The following is a 24,707-nucleotide window of genomic DNA, read 5'->3' as shown; positions in this document are numbered from 1 at the left end:
GGGTAGCAAGTAAGGGATCTAATGATAACCCACTCCTCAGAGGAATGGCACAGTAGGGAAAAGACAGAAGGTCAATATGAATTGTAGAAACACAACTCCTTTACAGAGAGGCATTACACTTAATGGTTACAGACATCCAGCATACTCTTGATGGTTACAAAATATAGACACCTTGCTTTTCAGTTTCAAGGTAGAACTATATACAGTTTTAAATACAGGGGGACAGTTGCCCATCTATGGGTGGTTTAGCTTGTAATATTGAGGAGGGTGATCCACTCCTCAGCTTTCAGTTACCCAGACTTGTGACTCCTCTCCTGTCTGAAAATGGGGCTACAACATCTACATGAAGTGTGGCCCCTGAATTCACCTTACTCTGGCACAGTGTCCCATGTGGCATATCACTATAAGCTATATACAGACTAAGAAATTCATTATCATTAACATCATTTAAGGAATCACACAAATAATATATTCATTTTTTGCAGCAATATAAAGGCACAGCAGTTAAACTACCGCTGAAATAAAAAAAAAATGACTGGAGTGGTGCTTTAAAGGCATACACACAGGAGGCAGCGTTATCCATAACACTATAGTACTAGAAAAGGGGTGCAGCGTAACTTTGTAATCCTAAAAATAAACATACCCACAAACACATTTCATATAATGTGGCTGTAACATGACTCTGCATATGGCCTGAAATTCAGCATATTCACACTGATGGCTTGGGGCGCATCCTATAATACCACTTGCTAAAGGATCCAAATGTGACAACAACTGTAGAAAACAGGTATTAGAATTTCCCACCCTATTGTCTGCAGCATTATTAGTTTCATTTTAGCAGCAACCAATTGATGGATAATAGTTTTATGTTAGAATTTATTCTTCACCTTCGTTTACCATCTCTGTCTTCCAAAAGCCATAAAACACATTTTTTAGTTAATGGGGTCTATGTTAGGCCTTTTTTTTTGCGATGTGAGCTGTAGTTTTCATTGGTACTATTTTAGAGTATGTTTTAGATTTTGATCTCTTTTTGTTTCATTTTTAGAGAAAGAGATATGACAAAAAAATAGTAATTTTAGCATTTTTTTTGCAGAATTCACCATATGGAATAAATAATATTAGTGATACACCATATCTGGAGCTGGCTCTAAAGTGGCAGTTACACGTGGGTGTTATCTGTATAATACAGCTGGCATTCACCCTTTTTTGGCGAGAGCCCAGATCCATACACCCCTTTCTGCAAAAACAATGTTTTTTACAGGGTTAATAAATCAGACACCCTAGATGACAAGGAAAATTTAGCATTAACTGAGAGCTCACACTGAACCTCCTGAAATATTAGGCAATAAACCATAAGTAGTTTTAATGTCTCATCAATGTATTCTGATAGCAAAGTAAACCTGAAATATTTGTTGTGGGTCACTATGTCCGCTGGACATCTTCTCTACCCTATATAACACTTGTACTGGTTTGCTGGATCAAATTTCCAGACTCATTAATATTTCCTGAATGGAAAAGTGGAGAGGATAGGGAGGTAATTTTATTTTGTCAGTGGCCCCAGAGATTTTATGGGTGACCCAGCAGCACAGAGGAACAGAACTTGTATAGTTCCTGTCGAATGCAAATCAAATTAACTCTTCTTGTTGTAATGTGCAGAGCCATGAGTATGGAGAGTAGATTCACATGCAGAGTGCTACTTTTATATAAATGCAATATGCAAGACTTTATAGAAATGTCAATGTGTAAATGCACGAAATGTAACAGTGCATGTAGTGTCCATTACAGCTGAAGATTAATGCATGTGTTGATGGGACATCTGCTGAGCTTGTCTTCTTCCAGTGTACACATTAGTTTTCAGTGTGCATGTCCAGCATACATCTCTATTTAAATATCCCTACTGAAGCCTCATCTAAAATAAGAAGTGTTACTTCCCCATCCATTTTAAGAGCCATCTTAAGATGCCACCATCCCTACACTTTCTTTTACTAAATGATGAATGACATCCTAATCGATGTATCATTCAGTCATTTCTTTTATTAACTTATTCTATTGTACCAGGATTCTTCTTTATTCCAATGCTTGTCCTTGAAGTCAATGATGTGACATGGTGAATTTGTTCTATATATATAATCCTTAGTAAAATGACACAAATTTCATGATGTAGAAAGTTATCCCGATGCAGAAAATGTAACTTGACATAGAACTATACAAATTCAATGGATTTTGTTGTATTTAGTTGTAAGAGTTAAAGGGGTTGTCTGGGCTTATCATGAAAGTCTGTATTCACTCTGTGTGACTGCAGACTTGTGATTCCTCACATTGCGCGCACTGTACGCTGAGAGAATTCTCCAGTGCCAGGGGCGAGACCAAGCAATCGTGTGACCATAAGTATGCGATATGCTTACTCCCGGCCATATTCCGACTAGACATATGTGGCTTCTCTCAATTGACTTGTATTGACTAGACGTGCACGTCTAGTCGGAATGTGGCCAGAAGTATGCAAATTGCATACTTGCTGTCACATGACCACTCAATCCTGGCACCGGAGAATCTTCACAGTGTGCAGTGCGTGTGATGTGAGGATTCACAATTCTACAGTCACAGAGTTACTGCAGACTTTTGTGATAAACCTGGTCATCCCCTTTAACTTTCTGCGTCATGATATGTTTCTTGTAAGTTAAGCCCCCATACACTTTAGATAGCTGTTGGCAGAATGATGGTTTGGTTGATCATTCAACTGGTAGCTATCGCCCATACACAGGAGCTCTTGTTTAGCTGAGTTCTCATGTCTTCTCTATGGGGACCTAGACATGTCTGGAAGAGGCTTTTCTCTTAAAAAAGGGTCAGCAGTCCAAAATTGAACATACTGGACCCTTTTCTTCCCCGACACATTAGACTGTTGGTGGAACCAGTCAATAACAGTAACTTCAGCCGATGTTAATCTAATGTAACTGTGTAATGTCTCTCTCTGTGAAGTAAAACATTCCTCTGTCTGTTTAAAAACAGACAATCAGTGATCAGCTGTGATCCCATGTTTTCCTCTTGTGACAGGGTCATTGGTGTTATATGTGAGGGGAGGTATGGGTCACTATGGCTGCTAGCCTGTGTGAACTGAACCTACAATTTTTCCCCAGCATATTATATGTTGGGGATGTAATCACCATTGTGAAGGGAGTGGTTTGGTGTGAATGACATAGAGATCGGGTGGGAAGTCATTCACCCGACCTCCCCTCAGTGTGAGGCTGAGCAAGGTTAAATGCTCAGTCACTATGTTTTTTCTCTGTTGTGATCTGGAGAGTGAAATCTCCAGGCTGTGCGTGGAAGCTAGAGAGCTCCACAAAAAGACTTTTGCCTGAACGGTTTGTGATACCAAGAGTGGGCGGAACCCGCTCACTTATGGACTGTACTATACTTTATGTTTTTGTTTTGCCGTTACGCCGGAAAGACCGTGTTTATTTTGCTGAATCTGCAGTGCTTATGCCGCTGCAATAAACCTGCGGATGAAACCGTGTCCTGAGTCTACTTCTGGAAGCAGCCGAGTTCGTCGTCTTACCACACTCTCTTACATCCTCCCCTGACCATGAGATGTCGTATGACCAGACCATATTTCTGCATGGTCAGACACAGCCATTACACAGTACACAGCATGGGTACATTTTATAAGATTATCTCAGCACAGGAACATTTTTTTAACACATCCAATTGTGATTGAAATGTACTTTGTTCATAGGACAACTCCTTTAATGCCCGAGACTTTTTTTTATTTAGGAGATAAGCTGCTAACAGAGCTATTTGACAGAGGCTTTCTAGGCTCTCTCCTTAGAAAACAAACACATGTACAGTAAATCACAAAAGTGAGTATGCCCCTCACATATTTGTAAATATTTTATTATATCTTTTCATGGGACAACACTGAAGATATGACACTTTGATACAATGTACAGTAGTCAGTGTACAGCATTGTATAAGAGTGTCAATTTGGTGTACTCTCTAAATAACTCAGCACACAGCTATTAATGTCTAAACTGCTGGCAACAAAAGTGAGTACACCCCTAAGAGAAAATGGCCAATTGTGCCCAAAATGTCAATAGTTTGTGTGGCCACCATTATTTTCAAGCACTGCCTTAACTCTCTTGGGCATGTAGTTCACTAGAGCTTCACAGGTTGCCACTGTAATCCTTTTGCACTCCTTCATGACAACATCACGGAGGGTTATAAAAATGTGATGGGTGTACTCACTTTTGTGATATACTGTATGTTTGGCCAAGCCAAATGTTCATGTGTATGGGGATGGTAGGAGAGATACAATTGTTCCGCCGACAGCTATCTATTTATGGGGGCTTTTATTCACTCTCTTGTTGGGTTGAATTTATAGTAAGGCCTGGAGTCAACAATAATATGAAATATCAATTTCCAATTTCATTGCATTGTTTCTGCTAAAGTTAATAAACACAGTTATTCAATTTCATGAGGCAGTTGTTTTTCCTACATACATTGTTTATGTGTAGTCTCTTTACATTTGTATTTTAAAACCATTCAGTGTCTGTAATGGAAATCTTCAATGATCTAATCCAAGGCTGAAACTCTACCCTGCTCATCCCTTAGAGTTCAAAATCTTGTTGATGACAAACTTTAATTACCTGATAAGTAAAGGACAGAGTGGAGCAAAATGCTGTGCTATCAGCAGAGAATAGAGACGTACAAGCTTCTGATGACCACTTAATATCGCCTCTCTAACTATTTTGAAAATTCGAAATCAGCCGCTTGTGACATCTTTACGTACATAAAGATTTCTAAAATGTGGATTTCTCACATTCAATAGTCAACCACTACGCTGTCCAACCGATGTCCATTTTATTTGAGGAATTAAATTGTACAAACCTGACTGTTCATCCTGCTGCATTAATATTGCCTTATATCTACAGTTGGTCTTTGACATCAGTGTCAAAAGAATTTTATTCCGTTTTTTGTAGAATTGATAAAATCCGTAGACTACATGTACTACACATGCAGACCTTTGTGTATGAATTGTTCTGTTTAGTAGTATGAATCTCTGTCACATTGTGGCAGAAATAACTGCACCAGAATTCTGCCTCTATGCTGTATGCTGTATTTTTTAAGCGTTTTAGGCTATTTTTATGCCTCACTAGACACTAAAGTGTCCAGACAAGCAGAGTGACTAAGTGTTTTTGTAACATTCACCAAGTTTATTAAATGTTTGCTCCAGCATTTGGCTTAAAATTTGGTCTAAAAGCCAACTAACATTTGTGTCGTTATGCACCAAAAGTCGCATGTTGGTGCCAAAAGTCGCTAAATGTTGGTGCACTCAAATATACAAAAGGGGGATTGAAGTGAAGTTGGATCAAATTTTGCAACTTTTTAAAAAGTCGCAATTGATGAATCAGGCTAAAACATCTAGAATTACTAGTCTCCGCCCACAAATCAGATAGAAAAAAAAAATAACAGGCGAGCAAATATAAAAGACTTAAAAAAAGGCAAAAATAGAATAATGAATTGTGTCCAAACATAAAAAGGCACAAAACTAAACAAAAAACAGGTGCAAAGGCAATGATGAATCTGGACCCTAATGTTTTATGGGGTGTTTATGACTAGGATAAGCTGTTGATGTTTCATCAGGACTAATTGAGGCACACTAGACTAGCGTAGGTAGATGTAACATTATTCAATATGGAGATATTGGTTCTTGACATGTGTAACCTATCCCAAATATATATTTTAACAACTTTTTGTATTTTAACTGTCATAACTTAAAGGGGTTGTCCACTACTTGGACAACCCATTCTCAATGTTTTCCCCCAGTAAAATAATAACACTTATTCTAACCTCTGGTGATGGCACCGTTCCAGTGGTGTCGGCATTGGCTCTCCCAGGGCTCCCGTGACATTATTATGTCACGTGATCTCTATGGCCAGTGAGCACTGGATTCACTCTCCTCTTCTTTGGACAAATCAAGACATCCGAAAGAAGTGAGAGAGTAGCTTCACCTTTCCCTTCCGCCGGATGTCAATTAGATCTGCAGGAGAGTGAAGCCAGGGCTGATTGGCTGCTGTCATGCGAGCTCTGGAAGAGCCAGTATGATGTAGTAAATATAAATAGATGCTATTTTTTTTACTGGGGGGGGGGGGGCAGGGATTGAGAAGGGATTGACCAAGTATGGGACAACTCCTTTAAACATTTGTCAAATGCAGTGTTTTATTGTGCATAGAAATTATTATTATTATCGTTATTATACATAATAATTGTATTGTATTTTTATTATTTTATAGGGAGACAAGGGCATGACTGGTGCCATGGGCCTTATGGGCCCTCCTGGAAGACCAGGGTCTGCAGGTCAACCTGGGCCACCAGGACCAGGTAAAATGAATAACTATTCTACATCTATTTTGGTGACGGCAGAATAACACCTGATCTTTGTAAATTTTAGTCTGCCGAATACAAATAACAGATCTGTTTTTCACACAAATTGCTTGTCTTATTTAAAGTAACTGCACAATTTAGCTTATGTTGAACTTGTAAAATAAGAGTATTATAGGGCATCATGTGCACCACATAAAGTGTCTAGGTTATGTGTTGAACATCTTAGACCGTGGACAAAAGGTCAGAGAAAATGTCTCAGCTTTGGTGTCATAATGATCTGGCGAGAGCCTCAAAACCATTCTGATAACTGCTATTTTTGCACGATTAAGATCACTGGCTTTACAACAAAGACAAGACATTCAATTGAGTACCGAAATCTCGCCTCAGCTCTAAAACCAGTTGCTCACTTTGATGAAGTCCTTATTCCAGCCTTCTCTACATTAGAAAGTTCGAATAACGATGAATCCTTCCATGTGTTTGAAGAAACCAATGATTTTGTGGCCTCAGGAGTCGATGTTGAAATGTGCCAGATATTCCTTCAAGCAGAATTAAATGATCTTGTATGGGATCTGAATCTACCAAAATCTTCAGCTGAGTTACTAAGTTCAAGGCTGAATAAAATCAATTTGTTGGTTTCTATTGCTTCAAAGCCATTAAAACTACTTCCCCTGAAATATTGGCTCTATGAGTGAAGAGCAAGGATAACGCGTCTATCAGGACATTTAGACCATGGAACACTGATATAAAGGCGGATGGAACATAACCATGATGGCAGACTATTCCAGTGAGATAAACCTGGTCATAGCTATTCCACAAAGTCCAAAAAAAGAGAAAATTTGTGTCTAATAATAAGGAATATACATAACTAAGGATCTTTTGGTTAATAAATAAAACTAATCTTTTGTATATAAAAAAAATGTTATTCTGTGCTTCAGAACTTTTGTTAATTCTTCATATTAAATTTAACTATGTGTAAACAAACATTTCGTATTTGTAAAAACTACTAACCTGATACATCAATTCTGACTTCATATTTGGAATCAACACCTTCAAATTTTGTAAGATCAGCGAAACTAGGTCACCAGAAAATTCTTTTTTTTTAAATGTGGATCAGTGTAATAAATTCCTCATAAAAAGCACAACCCGATCAAAGAATATACACTGCTCAAAAAAATAAAGGGAACACTCAAATAACACATCCTAGATCTGAATGAATGAAATATTCTCATTGAATACTTTGTTCCGTACAAAGTTGAATGTGCTGACAACAAAATCACACAAAAATCATCAATGGAAATCAAATTTATTAACCAATGGAGGCCTGGATTTGGAGTCACCCCCAAAATTAAAGTGGAAAAACACACTACAGGCTGATCCAACTTTGATGTAATGTCCTTAAAACAAGTCAAAATGAGGCTCAATATTGTGTGTGGCCTCCACGTGCCTCTATGACCTCCCTACAACGCCTGGGAATGCTCCTGATGAGGTTGCGGATGGTCTCCTGTGGGATCTCTTCCCAGGCCTGGACTAAAGCACCCCCCATCTCCTGGACAGTTTGTAGTGCAACATGACGTTGGTGGATGGAGCGAGACATGATGTCCCAGATGTGCTCAGTCAAATTCAGGTCTGGGGAACGGGCGGGACAGTCAATAGCTTCAATGCCTTCATCTTGCAGGAACTGCTGACACACTCCAGCCACATGAGGTCTGGCATTGTCTTGCATTAGGAGGAACCCAGGGCCAACCGCACCAGCATATGGTCTCACAAGGGGTCTGAGGATCTCATCTCGGTACCTAATGGCAGTCAGGCTACCTCTGGCGAGCACATGGAGGGCTGTGCGGCCCTCCAAAGAAATGCCACCCCACACCATTACTGACCCACTGCCAAACCGGTCATGCTGAAGGATGTTACAGGCAGCAGATCGCTCTCCACGGCATCTCAAGACTCTGTCACATCTGTCACATGTGCTCAGTGTGAACCTTCTTTCATCTGTGAAGAGCACAGGGCTCCAGTGATGACTTTGCCAATCCTGGTGTTCTGTGGCAAATGCCAAGCTTCCTGCACGGTGTTGGGCTGTGAGCACAACCCCCATCTGTGGACGTCGGGCCCTCATACCACCCTCATGGAGTCGGTGTCTAACCGTTTGTGCGGACACATGCCCATTTGTGGCCTGCTGGAGGTCATTTTGCAGGGCTCTGGCAGTGCTCCTCCTGTTCCTCCTTGCACAAAGGCGGAGGTAGCGGTCCTGCTGCTGGGTTGTTGCCCTCCTACGGGCTCCTACACGTCTCCGGGTGTACTGGCTTGTCTCCTGGTAGCGCCTCCAGCCTCTGGACACTACGCTGACAGACACAGCAAACCTTCTTGTCACAGCTCGCATTGATGTGCCATCCTGGATGAGCTGCACTACCTGAGCAACTTCTGTGGGTTGTAGAGTCCGTCTCATGCTACCACGAGTGTGAAAGCACAACCAACATTCAAAAGTGACCAAAACATCAGCCAGAAAGCATTGGTACTGAGATGTGGTCTGTGGTCCCCACCTGCAGAACCACTCCTTTATTGAGGGTGTCTTGATAATTGCCAATAATTTCCATCTATTGTCTATTCCATTTGCACAACAGCATGTGAAATTGATTGTCAATCAGTGTTGCTTCCTAAGTGGACAGTTTGGTTTCACAGAAGTTTGATTTACTTGGAGTTATATTCCGTTGTTTAAGTGTTCCCTTTATTTTTTTGAGCAGTGTATTATAATTGTTATCATCACTACTATTTTTATCATCTGTAACAAAAACATCTGGGTGAACCACAAGACAATAAGTAAAGACAGACAATAACAAAACCACGTACAATATTTCCACAATATAAGGGAAAAAAACAGAAATAAGTATTTATGCCCATATAGTAAATAAAAATGAAAGAAAGAAAAATGTTGGATAAATATTATTCTGCTCATGTCAGTTGTAATCCAGTGCAGTAACCACGCTAACTTAATTTGCTATCTACCATTCTGCAGTGCTTTTCCTGTCTTTTTGATATTTGAGACAGAACATCTAATTAATATTTTGTTATTTTTTTGTAAATATATATTTTTTCTTTCTCAGGACAATTAGTCGTAGGACCAAAAGGAGAGCGAGGTCTTCCTGGACCTCCAGGGAGATGTCATTGCAAACATCCTCAGTCTGTGCTTGATGAATCGTTAAATGGTTATAACTTCGCCAAGGTAATACTGTAATAATTAATGTAATGAGGCTTGCATGTTGTATACATAGACAAGACATGCTAAACTTTAGTGATAATTGGTAGCACTTGGAGAACAGGTCAAAACTACTAAAAATGCTGGATAAAATGGCTATGTATCAAGAATGTTCACATATTTATATACATATAAATTTACCAGTTAGGATATTTTTGGTATAGAGAAGTTATTAGAAGAAGTTATTACCAGATCCATTGTCATACAGTTTCTGTTCAGAAAATTACACTGTTCCCTTCTCCCTTGTTTAAAGTTTACTAGTATGGCCAGTTTTTTTCCTCCCTTATTTCTGCCCTTTTCCCAAAAATAGATAATTTCAATAACAAAATAATGTGTATTTTTTTGTTTTTACATTTTTATGTATCACAGATTTTTCTAGTCAATAGTCAGGAAGAGCTAGACCGGTTGGATATTGAGAATGCATTAGTATTCCGTAAGGACCGAAGATCCCTTTATTACAGAGATACAAACGGATGGTTCCCTATACAGGTAAAAGACTTATATTTTGGATATATGATAAATTCTTTCCTTTTATAGTCTTAACATCCCTTGACTTTGCACTGATGACATACAGAAGATGTATACTTCAACTATTTGCTTAATTTCTTAAAAAAGTCACCTCCCCTCCAAAAAAATGGTTTGGTATAAACAAATATAAATATTTGGTACTGTATCTATTATAACAAACCACAGAATAAATATATTTTATCATTCATAGCGTATGACACATTTATGACTGTTAGCCTCAACACATGTGAGGATTCCCTAGCAAACAGGCAACCCCTGCATGTGTTGAGGCTGACTAACAGCCATAAATCATGCAGACGCAGGGACTCGAACTTAATATACGAGCACGCCAAAGATATTCGGAAAGCACCCGAAATTTTATGTCTATGGTTAAAAAAAAGTATACATATTTGGTATTGCCACATGTTATTTTCTCTGTATTATATGCAGCCTCTCAAAAGGAAAAAAACGATGCTAGGGTTGCTGGGTATTTTTTTTTTCATTACCTTCCCCTACTCCTCCACCCCCCCCCCCCCCCAAAAAAAAAGAATTAATAAAAACTCATCAATAAATTATATGTACCCACAAAAGGTGCTAGTGGAAAATGATACCAATTGTATGGGTCTGAAATGCGAGGATGAAAGTGAAAACACATAATTGCTTGGTCATTAAGGCTCAAACTGCCTGGTCATTAATAAGTGAAACAATAATTATTAGAATCGCAGGCAAAGAGTCTGTGAGGCATAGTAGCTGAAGGGTTCTGTTAAAGGGAATCTGTCAGCAGGGTTTTGCTATGTAATCTGAGGGCAACATGAGGTTGGGGCTGAGACACTGATTTTTGCAATTTATCACTTTATAGGCTTTGTGCTGTAGTTTTAATACTATCAGTGTTTTATCAACAGGAGATTATCACTGCTGGAAAGGTTCCAGCGTGCCTCCTGGTAAACCATGCCCCCAGCACTGATTAGCAGCTTACTGTCAATATACAATGTACACAGAAAGCTGCCAATCAGGGTTGTGGGCAGTCTCAGCTTTCTGAGCTCTGCTACATCTACAGCAGAGAAAACTCTGTGTCACAACTGCTGCACCCAGTAAACTAAGTGATACATCGCAGGAATCAGGATCTCTTTCCCTACATTATGCTGCTATCAGATGAGGTTGCAAAATCCTGATGACAGATTCTGTTTTAAAAGAGATAGCAGTTAGTGATGAAACTCGAGGAAAGAGGGGGAGGCTAAAACTATATTGCTCAGCAAAAGATGAATACCAAAAAAGTCCTAACTAATTATTAAATTATGTTAGTTTTTTTTTTATTTATAATAAATTAATGTTTGCTATATTTTCATTATGGTATATTGTAGAACTGTACAGCAGTAAGGCCCTAATAGATTGTAATTCATTAGAAGTTTCTGGTTATTGTCCTGCATTTGCAATGTATTTTCAGCTAACATCTACGCTATCTGATGCCAGTGGCACCTGTGGGGATGGTATCATCCAGCCAGGAGAGGAGTGTGATGATGGCAATAGGATTGTCACTGACAGCTGTATAGGTAAGTGCAGTGTGTGGGACTGGGGTACCAAGGGCCCTCCAGTAACAATCTCCAGGACCCCACTTTACAACTACATGCAATGTGACATTATCCTCAATCATAAATGTACATACGTGGTCAAAATTGTTGGTACCCCTCGTTTAATGAAAGAAAAACCCACAATGGTCACAGAAATAACTTGAATCTGACAAAAGTAATAATAAATTAAAAATCTTTGAAAATGAACAAATGAAAGTCAGACATTGCTTTTCAGCCCTGCTTCCACAGAATTTAAAAACAAAATTAAACTCATGAAATAGGCCTGGACAGAAATGATGGTACTCTTAATATTTTGTTGAACAACCTTTTGAGGCAATCACTGCAATCAAACGATTCTTGTAACTGTCAATGAGATTTCTGCACCTCTCGACAGGTATTTTGGCCCACTCCTCATGAGCAAACTGCTCCAGTTGTCTCATTTTGAAGGTTGCCTTTTCCAGACGGCATGTTTCAGCGCTTTCCAAAGATGCTCAGTAGGATTTAGGTCAGGGCACATAGAAGGCCACTTCAGAATAGTCCAATGTTTTCCTTTTAGCCATTCTTGAGTGTTTTTAGCTGTGTGTTTTGGGTCATTATCCTGTTGCAAGACCCATGACCTGCTACTGAGACCAAGCTTTCTGACACTGGGCAGCACATTTCTCTCTAGAATCCCTTGATAGTCTTGAGATTTCATTGTACCCTGCACACATTCAAGACACCCTGTGCCAGATGCAGCAAAGCAGCCCCAGAACATAACAGAGCCTCCTCCATGTTTCACAGTAGGGACAGTGTTCTTTTCTTGATATGCTTCATTTTTCCTTCTGTGAGCATAGAGCTGATGTGCCTTGCCAAAAACTTCCATTTTTGTCCCATCTGTCCATAGGATATTATCCCAGATGCTTTGTGGCTTGTCAACATGTAGTTTGGCAAATTCAAGTCTGGCTTTTTTATGATTTTTTTTCAACAATGGTGTTCTCCTTGGTTGTCTCCCATGAAGTCCACTTTGCATCAAACAACGACAGATGGTGCGATCTGACACTGATGTTCCTTGAGCCTGAAGTTCACCTTTAATCTCTTTAGAAGTTATCCTGGGCTCTTTTGTTACCATTCGTATTATCCGTCTCTTTGATTTGTCATCAATTTTCCTCCTGCGGCCACGTCCAGGGAAGTTGGCTACAGTCCCATGGATCTTAAATTTCTGAATAATATGTGCAATTGTAGTCACAGGAACATCAAGCTGCTTAGAGATGGTCTTATAACCTTTACCTTTAACATGCTTGTCTATAATTTTCTTTCTAATCTCCTGAGACAACTCTTTCCTTTGCTTCCTCTGGTCCATGTTGAGTGTGGTACACACCATATTACCAAACAGCACAGTGAGTATCTGTAGCCCTATATACAGGCCCACTGACTGATTACAAAATTGTAGACACCTGTGATGCTAATTAGTGGACACAACTTGATTTAACATGTCCCTTTTGTCACATTATTTTCAGGGCTACCATCATTTCTGTCCAGGCTTATTTCATGAGTTAAATTTTTTTTAAATTCTGTGGAAGCAGGGTTGAAAAGCAATGACTGACTTTCATTTGTTCATTTTCATAGAATTTTAATTTATTATTACTTTTGTCAGATTCAAGCTATTTCTGTGACCATTGTGGATTTTTCTTTCATTAAACGAGGGGTACCAACAATTTTGACCACGTGTGTATATAACAAAGAACTGGGTAGATTAGATAAGGTAGATTGTTAAAATTAATAAGATGAATAAGATACTGCCTTTGTCTGTGCATAGTGATTCAAGTATATTGTGCCAAGCACTGCTCATATAAAAGGGAGGGTGAGTCTTGCACTAGGGCCCACCGGAGGATTCTCCTGTTCTCCTGTGGGCTAGTCCAAGCCTGGGTAAATGAATTGAGTAAACTAAGACAGGATATCAATTTGGTTGTTCTTTTTTTTCATTGTTTTTAAACCTTGTATAACAAGCAGCCACAAAAAGGTCATCAGACAAGAAAGGTAGTAAGTAGATGATCCAGAGTCAAATCTATAAAAATATTGCCCAGTAAAGACCACTTACTATATTTTATGGATGTAGCCTCAATGATGATCACACTGGAAAGCTGCTGGCAAACTGTACATTTCCCTGCAGGGAGTATTATGGCAAGGGTAATTCTTAAGTGGGGGATTCGTATATCAACTCGATATGACCTTTAGGTCATGTTCACATTTTCAGTATTTGGTGAGTATTTTGCCTCAGTATTTGTAAGCCAAAACCAGGAGTGGGTGATAAATATAGAAGTGGTGATGTGTTTCTATTATACTTTTCCTCTGATTGTCCCTCTCCTGATTTCGTCTTACAAATACTGATGGAAAATACTGACCAAATACTGAACGCGTGAATGTGGCCTTAAAAGGATTTGGACCCTTTCTTTTAATTTACAGATGGATTTTGAATATACGCCATTCTGTTGTCCTCACTAGTCTCCTCTACTTTTTTCTACTTTTCTTTTAATGTTGTCGGTTCATGATCCCTGTCTGCAGTCAATCAATGGACACATGGAGACATGTTGGTCGCACACTGCGGCCTCTGATTGGCTGCAGTGATCATGTGCTGACAATGCCGGAAGAGAAGGAGAGGATCAAATCATCAGAACTGTGGACTAGCAGAGAATCCATAGGTGTGTATATGCTATTTATTTTTTTTACTGCACATATGGACCACATATAGGTTAAAAAGGAAGTGGTGAAAAACCCTGTCTGAAATATATAAAAAATACACAACATTGAAATTGCAAGGCCAAGAAAGAAAAGTCGGGGATTTATGGAAATCACAGGATGGATAGACATGTTAATGATACGTAAATGATGAAAGAATGAAACAAAATTTTCAAAACATCTCGATTTATTTAGCATTGAGTATGAGCGGCATGTGTAGAAATACACAGTCTTGGTGGCTATCAATGAGGTCAATGGAACACCTGTACATCAACATCAGTCAGCATGTTGCTTATGCTACTGTGATCAGCTAGCATGGCCTAAATACGCTACAATGGTTTGCAACTTCTACAGACTTGTCTCCCATGAAGTACATCTGGGACGTTATTGTTCAGCAATTGCAAAGGGAGCTGCCAGCAGCAGTTCTTGATGATTTGTGTGCCCAAATGCATTCAATGTGGTAGAACATGCCTCAGAGAGCCATTAGTAATCTGATTAATAGCTGCCTAGGTGTGTAAGGTCATGTATTTCTGCTAGTTCTGCGCTCATGCTCGATATTGAATAAATCCAAGCATGAGCGCAGAACTTTGTTTCCATTTTTCTATAATTTGTGTATTTTCAACATGTCTGTCCGTCGTGTGATTTACATAATTCCATGACTTTTCCTTCTTGGTGTTGCAATTTCATTGTTGAGGAGTTTATATTAGACTAGAGGGTGGCCCGATTCTGACGCATCGGGTATTCTAGAATATGTATGCGGCCGACCGGGCGCGACTAATCAGTGAAGCAGTGTTTAAATGGGCTGTGCACTACTTTACATTAACCCCCCAATGTATGCCCCCGGGGCCCCTAATGAATTTTGTAATTACGTCATGTTGTCAATACTGCTTGTGACAACATCGCTGACCACGCACAGCCAGCACGTAATACCCTGGCTGCAGCCGGCTCTTGCTTCCGCTTACATCACGACTATTTGCGGCTGCAGCCGGGGGTCTCCTGTTCCGCGTACCACGGTGAATGAAACGTGACAGAAATACGTCACACTGTGACTGACAGAGCGTGTTCAGTACGTCATGGGCAGTTGGTGAGTCACATGACCACATGGGCGGAGTCAGCCCTGCTATCTCCCGACTTGTTCTGAAATCCCGCGTCGCTGATTGGCCGCGGCCGGACCAATCAGCGATGCTGGATTTCCTGGACGGACAGACAGACGGTATAAGCTGATTATATAGTAGATAGGGTGTATCGGTGCCTGGTAAAGAGTAAAACTCCTTAGTTACTGGTGAAGTTCCACTGAGGAGCCAGTTTTAACAAAAACTACCATAAGGTCTATCTTTGGCTTCGCCAATTTCTGGTTGGGACTTCTTTTATAATGTTTTAGTATTTTCAGGAGAAAAATGAGAGGTAAGTTAAACAAAATGTTTAGTTTTGTCATGGACTTGAACCACAGCTGGTAGAGCAAAGGCATCACATTGCTTTGGCCATGTAAAAAAAAAAGTTTTTAGAAACCCTTATGTATAGTGATTTGAAATGAGCGAATCGATTCTAAATTAATTGGAAATTTGATTTGTGCAAATTTTGCTGGATTCATATCGGCTGGAACAGGGTTTAAAAACAGTAAATTATCATACTCACTTAGCACCTCACCTGTTCCTGCTATCGCAGCTTCCCGGTGCTCCTCCAGCTTCCTTAGGGCCTTACTCTACTCAAGTGCCAGTCTCCGCTTCGCTGTCGTTGAAACATTCCCATGGCATGGTGCACGTCATGATGTCACAATGTGCATCGAGGCCTAGCTGAAATCGAAAGGGTGTTGCCGGCGCCAGAAACACCAGTAAAGAGGAGACCAGCGCCGCACTGGAGCAAGCCAGCGGAGGATCCGATAAAGAATCAAAGACAGGTGAAGGGTAGGTGTGTATGATAAATTATTGTTTTTTAGCCTCTTCATGGCCCATTGGTTTATTCTGATTTGGGATAGGATGATGTCAGAGCATAATTAACTATTTTTTATGGAGTTTGGGCTCATTTGATTCAAATCAATTAAATTTGATGCAAATTGAATTTCCCAGCCAAATTTGAGTGATCATTTGAATTTTAGTAGCTTAACTCAGCTCTAATAGTAATTCCATTTCTATTTGACATTATACATATTTATAGGTGATGTATTGTTAATCCCATTTGAATAATGTCTATTTTGTAGCAAATGTAAAATAATGCTAAGAGTAGCATTAAACTATAGATTGCCTGTCTTTACATTTAGATGCCACTATTGCATAGTAATAAGCTATTTTTGTAATTGTTTGCTTGGTGAATTTTTGTGTATTAAAAATATTAAGGTCTGGAGTCATTCTTGCCTTCTGTGTTCTACTTTATAGAAAGCCCACCGTATGAGACATGGTGGTACCGAGGGACTGAACCCTGAGCCATGTTTAGTCATGAACTTTAGTTAACCTTAATAGACAGATAAAGCCTTAGCGAAGTGATTATTGCCAAAATAAAGCTCTTAGAACAACTTTGCAATGATATCAACCTTAACCAACCCATGAATAACCAGCTGTATGATATCAGTGTCACCAAGGAAATTATATACGTATGACATTTGCAAAAGGCACTATCCCTCAGCGTGATATATTACTGCAATCACATGAAAGTGTCACTGCTGAGCAGAAGGATCCAAACACTGCAGAGACTTTTAGCTTATAACGTTCTAAACTTCTCTGAACTCTATATATCCACCCTCAAATCTTGTCCATACAGAAGAAAATCCCCATTGACTTTGTCAATTGGTTGAAGTTTGTTTGATCCAGCAAATAATTATTTATAAGGTCTGGGGGTTCCTCATCTGACACCAGTGATAAAAGGGAACCATAAGCAAAGGATGATCATTTTAGTATTAGGGATAAGTGGTACTATAGATATCTTGCAGCTGATTATCCATCTTGTTCTACTAAAATAAATTTTGACTGAGCTAAAAGTGCATTTTAATGAATACTTCAACCCAAAAATAAAGTTTCCTATATGTTAGCAAATCAGAGAGCAGAGAGCCGCGGTTTTATATCACACTGGTAATGTCCTCTTTTATTTAAAATAATCTCAGGAGGCAGAATCTCAGCGAGATCAGTATCCAGCCCATAGATCTTAACTGGTCATTTACATATAATAAAATTATGAATTTCTCTAGAATAAGTAATCGAATCACAGATATCAAGGTATCAATTTATTCAGCTTCCTATATGCCCATATGGATGGCTTAGGGGGGTTGATCATACTGACAGATTCCCTTTAAAACAATAAGCAATTTGTTCGACTTGTATTTTACTTATAGAGATATGGACATTTTTTTCTTTTAGATGACCCTCTTTAAAAAACATGACTATAAGAAGTGCAGCCATATTGGTTTAAATTAGCTTCTCAGAAACTAATAATATGGCTGCACTTCTGGTTTTCACTTTAGTTATTTTTTGTCAATTGAGTCTTTATATGTCAGAGCTTGTACAATCTGCTGTACAATCTGCTGATAATACGAGTAGAGATGATAATGTGTTTCTTCTTCTAGAATGCAAGCGTGCGTACTGCGGGGATGGCTATCGGCAGGAAGGGGTGGAGGAATGTGATGGGAAAGACTTTGGCTACCAAGCATGCAGAACATATCTCCCAGGGTACGTAGAACCAAACTTCAACATTTTTACTAAGAATAAGGCTGTAAGGCTGGGCCTACAAGGTGACATGTGTCACATGACAGCAATTCTCAGACAAATTGTGCAACCAAAAAGATTTGCGCAACTTGCTGTCACAAGACTGTTTCGGAGCTCTGATTTTGCTGTAAAAATAAAATCAACCACATCACGTTCAATTTGCAGTCGTATGTGATTCGCATTGATGTCTGTGTCAAAAGAATTCTGTCTGACTTAAGACAAACCTATTAGAGTCCCTACTCTATGATCTCTATGATATGCTATTCTGGATTGATGCTTCTTTGTTTTACTAACAATGAACTGTGGACATATAGTTCACATACAATGGCTGAAATAAGTATTGAACATGTCACCATTTTTCTAAGTGTATATATTTCTAAAGGTGCTTAGTGAAAAGCAAAATTGCCAAAGGAGTTCAAATTAGCCCTGGGTTCTTGAGGTTTTACCAGCATGTCCTGCTGTAGCTGTGATGATATCAGTTGGGTTGAAGGTCAGAGAGGTCTCCTTGTAGCTCTCTAAATGGGTTTTTCAAAATCCCATTCACACATAACAGAAAAAAAATTGACACAAAAATGAAAGTATGGTGCTGATCTCATATCTGCAGCATGCCGATTCTTATGCGGATGTTCATTGCGAATTTCACCCTATTTCATTGTTAGTAATGGAGTAGGATGAAATCCACACCAAAGTATCACATGTTGACTCTGTCTGTGGACTAGTGATTAAATCAGCAACTGAAATTTTTTGCAACGTGTAAGCATAGTGTGAAGACCCCGGGTCTTCCGTGGACGTAATACCACTCAGACAACACAGGGTGTGGGTGAAAGAGTGTGGCAATACTTTATTGAACCACTAAACTGACAATAAACAGAACAGTCCCAGCAAATACCCAAGATAGTGCAAATTACACAGTTTCACCCTTCCGCTGACCCGCCTGGGATGCGACTTTGGGACTTCCAGGGCCAACTATCTCAACCAGTGGCCCCCCCGCTTTTAGCGGGCCCCCACAGAAAGAAAGTAGTGACAAGCTTAGAAGCTGACAGTCCATTGAGGTACAAGGCCAGGAGACTTGAGGGTCCCACCCTGGCCTCTCTGATAATTTCCCTGGGGCCAGATGACCGGCTGGTCCCAATCTGGCTTCTCCGAATGTCTCCATGGGTTCTAGGCGACCGGAGGGTCCCACCTGGCAACCCCAAACTTCATATCCATGGGGCCAGGTGAATTCATCGTCCCAACCTGATCTCCCCAAATGTATCCATGGGCTCTCTGATGGTCAATGGAGCAGATCAGTATCCTTCCAGTCAGGGCCATACATACCCTTAGGCTGGAATCATGTAGAATCCAAATCTGTGTCTCTTTGGATAAATCCATGCTACCAAGCTGATGATCTGAAGAGAGTCTGATCTTTGATTCTCCTTGTAAAGTCTCTTTCAATTCTCTGTTTCAAATCTGCCTGCTACAGAGGTATATGTTCCTTAAATAGTCCACATTTGTTCTTCCAAGTACACATCCACAGGGCAAGGGTTAGGGAGGGTATTATTCCACAGGGCTCAGGTCTCATTGTTTGAGCCTTTAATAATAATAATAATAATAATAATAATAATAATAATCTTTATTTTTATATAGTGCCAACATATTCTGTAGTGCTTTACACACATTATCAATTTACATAGTTACATAACAATTTACATAGTTGGTATAGCCGGGGGCTCTTGTAAATAAACCTCTGGCTGGCTTTAGTATAATATGCAATTAGCATAGTAACAAACATCATTATTTCAGAACCAAGAGAAGACAACAATCAGCGTTATACAAATACTGATCTGTCTTTGTTGACCAGCCATAGAAATATACATACATTTACAAGTCAACACAAACACAATAGTGTATTTCTCTTAGCTTAACAAATCTATACGTCTGGCTGATTAAGATTAGATGCTGTTTCGTCACGCATGGCCTTACCTATATACAGGATAGTTGATAAATGTATAAGTGCTGGGGGGTCTGGATGCTGATGCTGGATGACCTATGTGAGTGTAGTAATAGCAAGCATGTAAAGGAACAGTGGTCCCACATGCTCAATACTTGGATAGCTGACAAATGTTGTTTATGAGCCAATGGCAATCTTTGTGACTTATGTTACGAGGTAGTATTAGACACCTACAGCTCGATTAGGCCATATAGTCAGTGTACTGAACCACAGCAGAGGCAGGACAACTATAGTATATACAGTACATATCCATGTCTGATATTGGGTTTATTTCTTTTCCCTTTTCAATAGATCGTATGGACAATTACGATGCACAACTTATTGCTACATTGACTCTACACAATGTCGATATTTCACATGAGAAAGAACTGGAAAGATAGAATGCTTCACGGTGTCACACATACATCAGGTGCTAGCGTACAAGAAATTCAACAAGACTGAGCAAAATGCTAAACTTAAAGTCTGAGTGAAGGAATGATCTGCTGCTGATGGCTTCTTAAGAATCGTTACAATTATGTTTGACTGGAAGAAATTGGACCACTGCATCCTGTCTTAATAGACCATGCCAAACAATACTCGCCAGCGAAGCTTGTTCACAGGAAAATCACTTACAGGACAAACTGCTGGGGCAGCAAATTTCACTCTTTGGGAATGTTTTGTTAATAAGACAACATTACCTCGACTTGGCACTGTTATATGTGGAAATCAAACTTTTTTTGTTTGTTTTTTTTTCTTCTGCCAACTGTAATTATGAAAACCAAACCTACTCTGATTTGTCTTGTTTTCAATGAACACTAACCTCTTAATAAGAATAATAATAATGTGAAATTGGACCGTACTGTATGGACTTTCTCAATTAAATTTGTAGAAAAAGAAAAGATGGGGCTCCTTTTTATCGTGGAATCGAGAAGACGAGGAATGAGATTACTGGGAAGGAAAGCTGCATGGAGCCGAGAATCAGGGCCTTGCCGTTTCATGTGGTCAAGTTGGACAAAACGTTGTAGACCAAAGATAGAGTTTTGTGATGCAAAACTGTGCTGATGTTAGCAGTTTCTTAACCCATATTATAGAACTAGAGGAAACATTACATATATAGGGCGAAATAGCGGAGAAATAAGAAATGTTAATTGTTAGGTAATGAAATAATTTAAATTATTTAGGTGAATGAAATATTTTATAACTAGTTGTATGTATATAAGTAGTAGTACCCAGCAAATAATTCTATCTCTCCTTGTTGCTTAAAATTATTGCAGAGATCTGACAATATGAATCTGTAAATTGATATCAGTAAAGGGGTTGTCAAGGGCTTGATTTAGAAAAATAGGGTCTGCTTTCCAAAAATAGCAGCACTCTTCTCCATGGGTTACATTTGGTGTTGCAGCAAAAGACAGTGCCGACGAGCGGCACAGTTTCTGGAAAGATAGTAGACACTATTTTTTTAACCTCGGCAACTGCTTTACAATTCTCCTTTTTTAGTCACCCTCCATTTTCTATATGTTTTGCTGTTCCAGTCTTTTACTTTTTTTACACACCACTTTTGCCAATGTACTAGTCACATGTTCTGTAGTGTTGTCATAGTTTCTGTAGTGTTGTCATAGGTTCTGTAGTGTTGTCATAGGTTTGTGTAGTGTCACATGTTCAGTCTTGGTTCCATGTCTGTTTGGCAGGTTCCAAATATCCTGGTATTGTGCATATGCTGTGTAATTGCTATTTGTGTACATGCTGCCTGTTCAATGAACATTTATTTATCCAGTATTACAAGGTTTTGACTTGACTGAAGAGCTGTGGACTGTTATATGAAGATTTTCAAAGAAATTTTCCAATCCCTGTCTGATCTCACCACAAATGAATCAGTTTACAGACAGTTAAGTTGTAAATTTTGTAAGAGCAGGTGAAGAACTGATGTGCATGTGTTTACTGATTTGGTGACAGCATCTAAACAACAAATCAAAAAGTAATGAAATGCAAAGGAAATGCATTAATATATGTAGTGTTTGTATGCATTATGTCTTTGTATCAACTGGAATCTTCTTTACCTGCATGCCCTTGACCTTGGAACTCCCCAATAAAATAAAACATGCTGCTGTATCAGTCTCATTTGTGTGTAATACATAGCATGTTATACAACCACCATCATAAAAATCTGAGCCAGATAAATGCCCTGACCACTTCAATTTCCTATTTGGTATGTTCACTTTTTACCCCATTATATACATTTTTAACCCTCAGGCAATTCACAGAAATGTATAACATTGGGCTGAGTAAATTGAAAATTACAATTGTTAGCACTAAAATGTTGCTTTGGTCCCAAGTTTTTCATTTTCAAAAGGGATAATAGGAGAAAATGAACCTTACAATTTGTTATGCAATTTGTCCTGAGTACGCCAATACCACATATGTGGTGGGTGCCATGTCATATTGGCACAGCCCCCTAAAGTGCCAGAACAGCAGAACCTCTCCATTCATGACCCCATTTTGCGAACTGCACCCCACAATGAATTCATCCATAGGTGCAGTGAGCATGTTGACAAAACATGTGCCTCACAGAATTTTATACCATTGGGCGGTGAAGAAAGAATAATTACATTTTTACCACTAAAATGTTGTTTTAGCCCCAAATTTAAAATTTTTATAAGTGCTAATAGGGAAAAATGGACTTCACAGTTTGTTGTGCAATTTCTCCCGAGTGTGCTAATACCCTACATGTAATTGGGAAATACTTTTGAGGCACAGTGCAAAGCTCAGAAGGGAAGGAGCGCCATATTGTAGTGCAGATTTTGCTGCTATGGTTTGCGAGTGCCATGACCAACTGTAAGAGCCCCTGAGGTGCCAGAACAGCAGAATCCCCCATAAGTGACCCCATTTTACAAACTACACTTCTCAATGAATTAACCTAAAGGTGCAGTGATCATCTTGACACGATGGGTGTGTCACAGAGTTTTATACCATTGGGCAGTGAAAAAAAAAATTACATTTTTACCGCTAAAGAATTGTCTTAGACCTAGATTATACATTTTCCCATGGAAAAATTGGTTAAAAATGGCACCAAAATTTGTCAAACAATTTCTGCTGAACATGGCAATACCCCATATGTGGCTGTACAGTACTGCTTAGCCACACAATGAGACTCGGGAGGGAAAGAGCACTATTTGACTCTCGGAATTTGTAGAATAGTTTGCGGACTCTATATATAGAGCCCCTAAGTGCCAGAAGAGCAGAATTCCCCTTCAAGTGACCCAATTTTGGAAATTACACCCCATTGGCAATTTATCTACAGATATAGTGAAAATTTGGACTCCATGGGTGTTTTCCAGAAACAAGCGGCACTGGATATTGCTGACTGAAAAATGCAAATCTGCCATTGTAGTGCCCAGTACAATGTAGTGCCCAGTACATTATGCTAAGTTTGTGTTTCTGGAGACATGATCCCCCGTAAATTAAGCGGGTTCTCAGCACTTCACAAATGCCAAACATGAGGATGGTAATTGTGGTTTAGGTACACTGTGGGGATCAGAAGGGTAGAGGGAAATTTGGATTTGGGAGTGCAGAATTTGCTGGATTTCTTTTAGGGGGCAAGAAGCCATAGCACTTTTTCAAAGCCTTTGTGCTACCAGTAACATGGAAGCCCCGAATATTTCCATTGACAGATGACGGACCTGAGTGGGGACTTGCTTTTTTGTGGATTGAGTTGAAGCTTTTATTGCAAACATTTTGCACAACATTTTGGATCATATTTATCCTGTGCTCTACTCTGAGCACTTACATCGGGGTTTCAATCTAAATCTTCAAATGACGTGACTCAGACGAAACACCTGAGGGATCCATTTACTATAATGAGGCAGCAGAGTTACTCTGGACTCGTCTAGCCTCTGCTCAGCGGTGTCCTTCTTTTCAGAGGTGCACAAAACTGTGGCCGACATTGCTTTTATGCACATTTAAAAAGGACACCGCTGGATCATAGGCCAGACGGCATCCACAGTGCCTCCATCTGCCTCATTATAGAGAATCTTCTATTGAGAATTCTGTCTGAATGACGTATTTCATTGATTCACATGGAAACCCTCAGCGTAGAGCGCAGGATAATTGTGAGCCGAGCCTTACTGCGATCTTTGGGAGGCAGAATGAACAAATCAACAGCTGGTGAAGAATTGGTTTTATTTATTTTTTACGATGTTCCTCGTGCGGCATAAGTGATTAGATGACTTTATTCTTCGGGTCGGTGCGAATACAGTGACACCAGATTCATATAGTTTTTTATGTATGGCTGCTATCACACACTAAAAGATGCTTTTTTTTTACAATACAAGGTTTTGCATCCCCATATTTTGAGAGCTATAATTTTTTTATATTTCTTTTGACAGAGTTATGTGAAGGCTTGTTTTTTGCCGGACAAGTTGACGAAACAAATGGTACCATTTTCGGTCACATAATATTTTTTGATCGCCTTCATTCCAATTTTTGGGAGGCAGAATGAACAAAATATTTTCATAATTTTTTTTTACTTATGGGTCTTTAACTTTTATTAATCTGATCGCTGGTATAATACATTGTAATGCATTATACCTATCAATGTTAGACTGACAGAATGCCTCTTTAAACCATGCTCC

At 39.3% G+C, this 24,707-nt stretch overlaps 1 protein-coding gene across 2 annotated transcripts in view; it reads left to right on the top strand.

The window, feature by feature from the left end:
- COLQ (collagen like tail subunit of asymmetric acetylcholinesterase) overlaps positions 1 to 22,180 on the top strand; it is a 124,171-nt gene extending 101,991 nt beyond the window's left edge. For both annotated transcript variants that reach the window (XM_073677928.1, XM_073677929.1), the window contains exons 11-16: positions 6,288 to 6,375; positions 9,477 to 9,595; positions 9,998 to 10,117; positions 11,580 to 11,685; positions 17,972 to 18,074; positions 20,392 to 22,180. In XM_073677928.1, the coding sequence (XP_073534029.1) occupies positions 6,288 to 6,375; positions 9,477 to 9,595; positions 9,998 to 10,117; positions 11,580 to 11,685; positions 17,972 to 18,074; positions 20,392 to 20,461 (606 nt within the window). In that variant the 3' untranslated portion in view covers positions 20,462 to 22,180. The remainder of the gene's footprint in view (positions 1 to 6,287; positions 6,376 to 9,476; positions 9,596 to 9,997; positions 10,118 to 11,579; positions 11,686 to 17,971; positions 18,075 to 20,391) is intronic.
- The last annotated feature ends 2,527 nt before the right edge of the window (positions 22,181 to 24,707 follow it).

This window comes from Phyllobates terribilis, unplaced genomic scaffold, assembly GCF_046119375.1.
Source record: "Phyllobates terribilis strain yellow unplaced genomic scaffold, ASM4611937v1 Scaffold_4__5_contigs__length_816908805, whole genome shotgun sequence".
NCBI classification, from domain to species: domain Eukaryota; kingdom Metazoa; phylum Chordata; class Amphibia; order Anura; family Dendrobatidae; genus Phyllobates; species Phyllobates terribilis.
The sequence above is the reverse complement of the archived record's forward strand: the minus strand, read 5'-3'. Positions and strand labels throughout refer to the sequence as shown.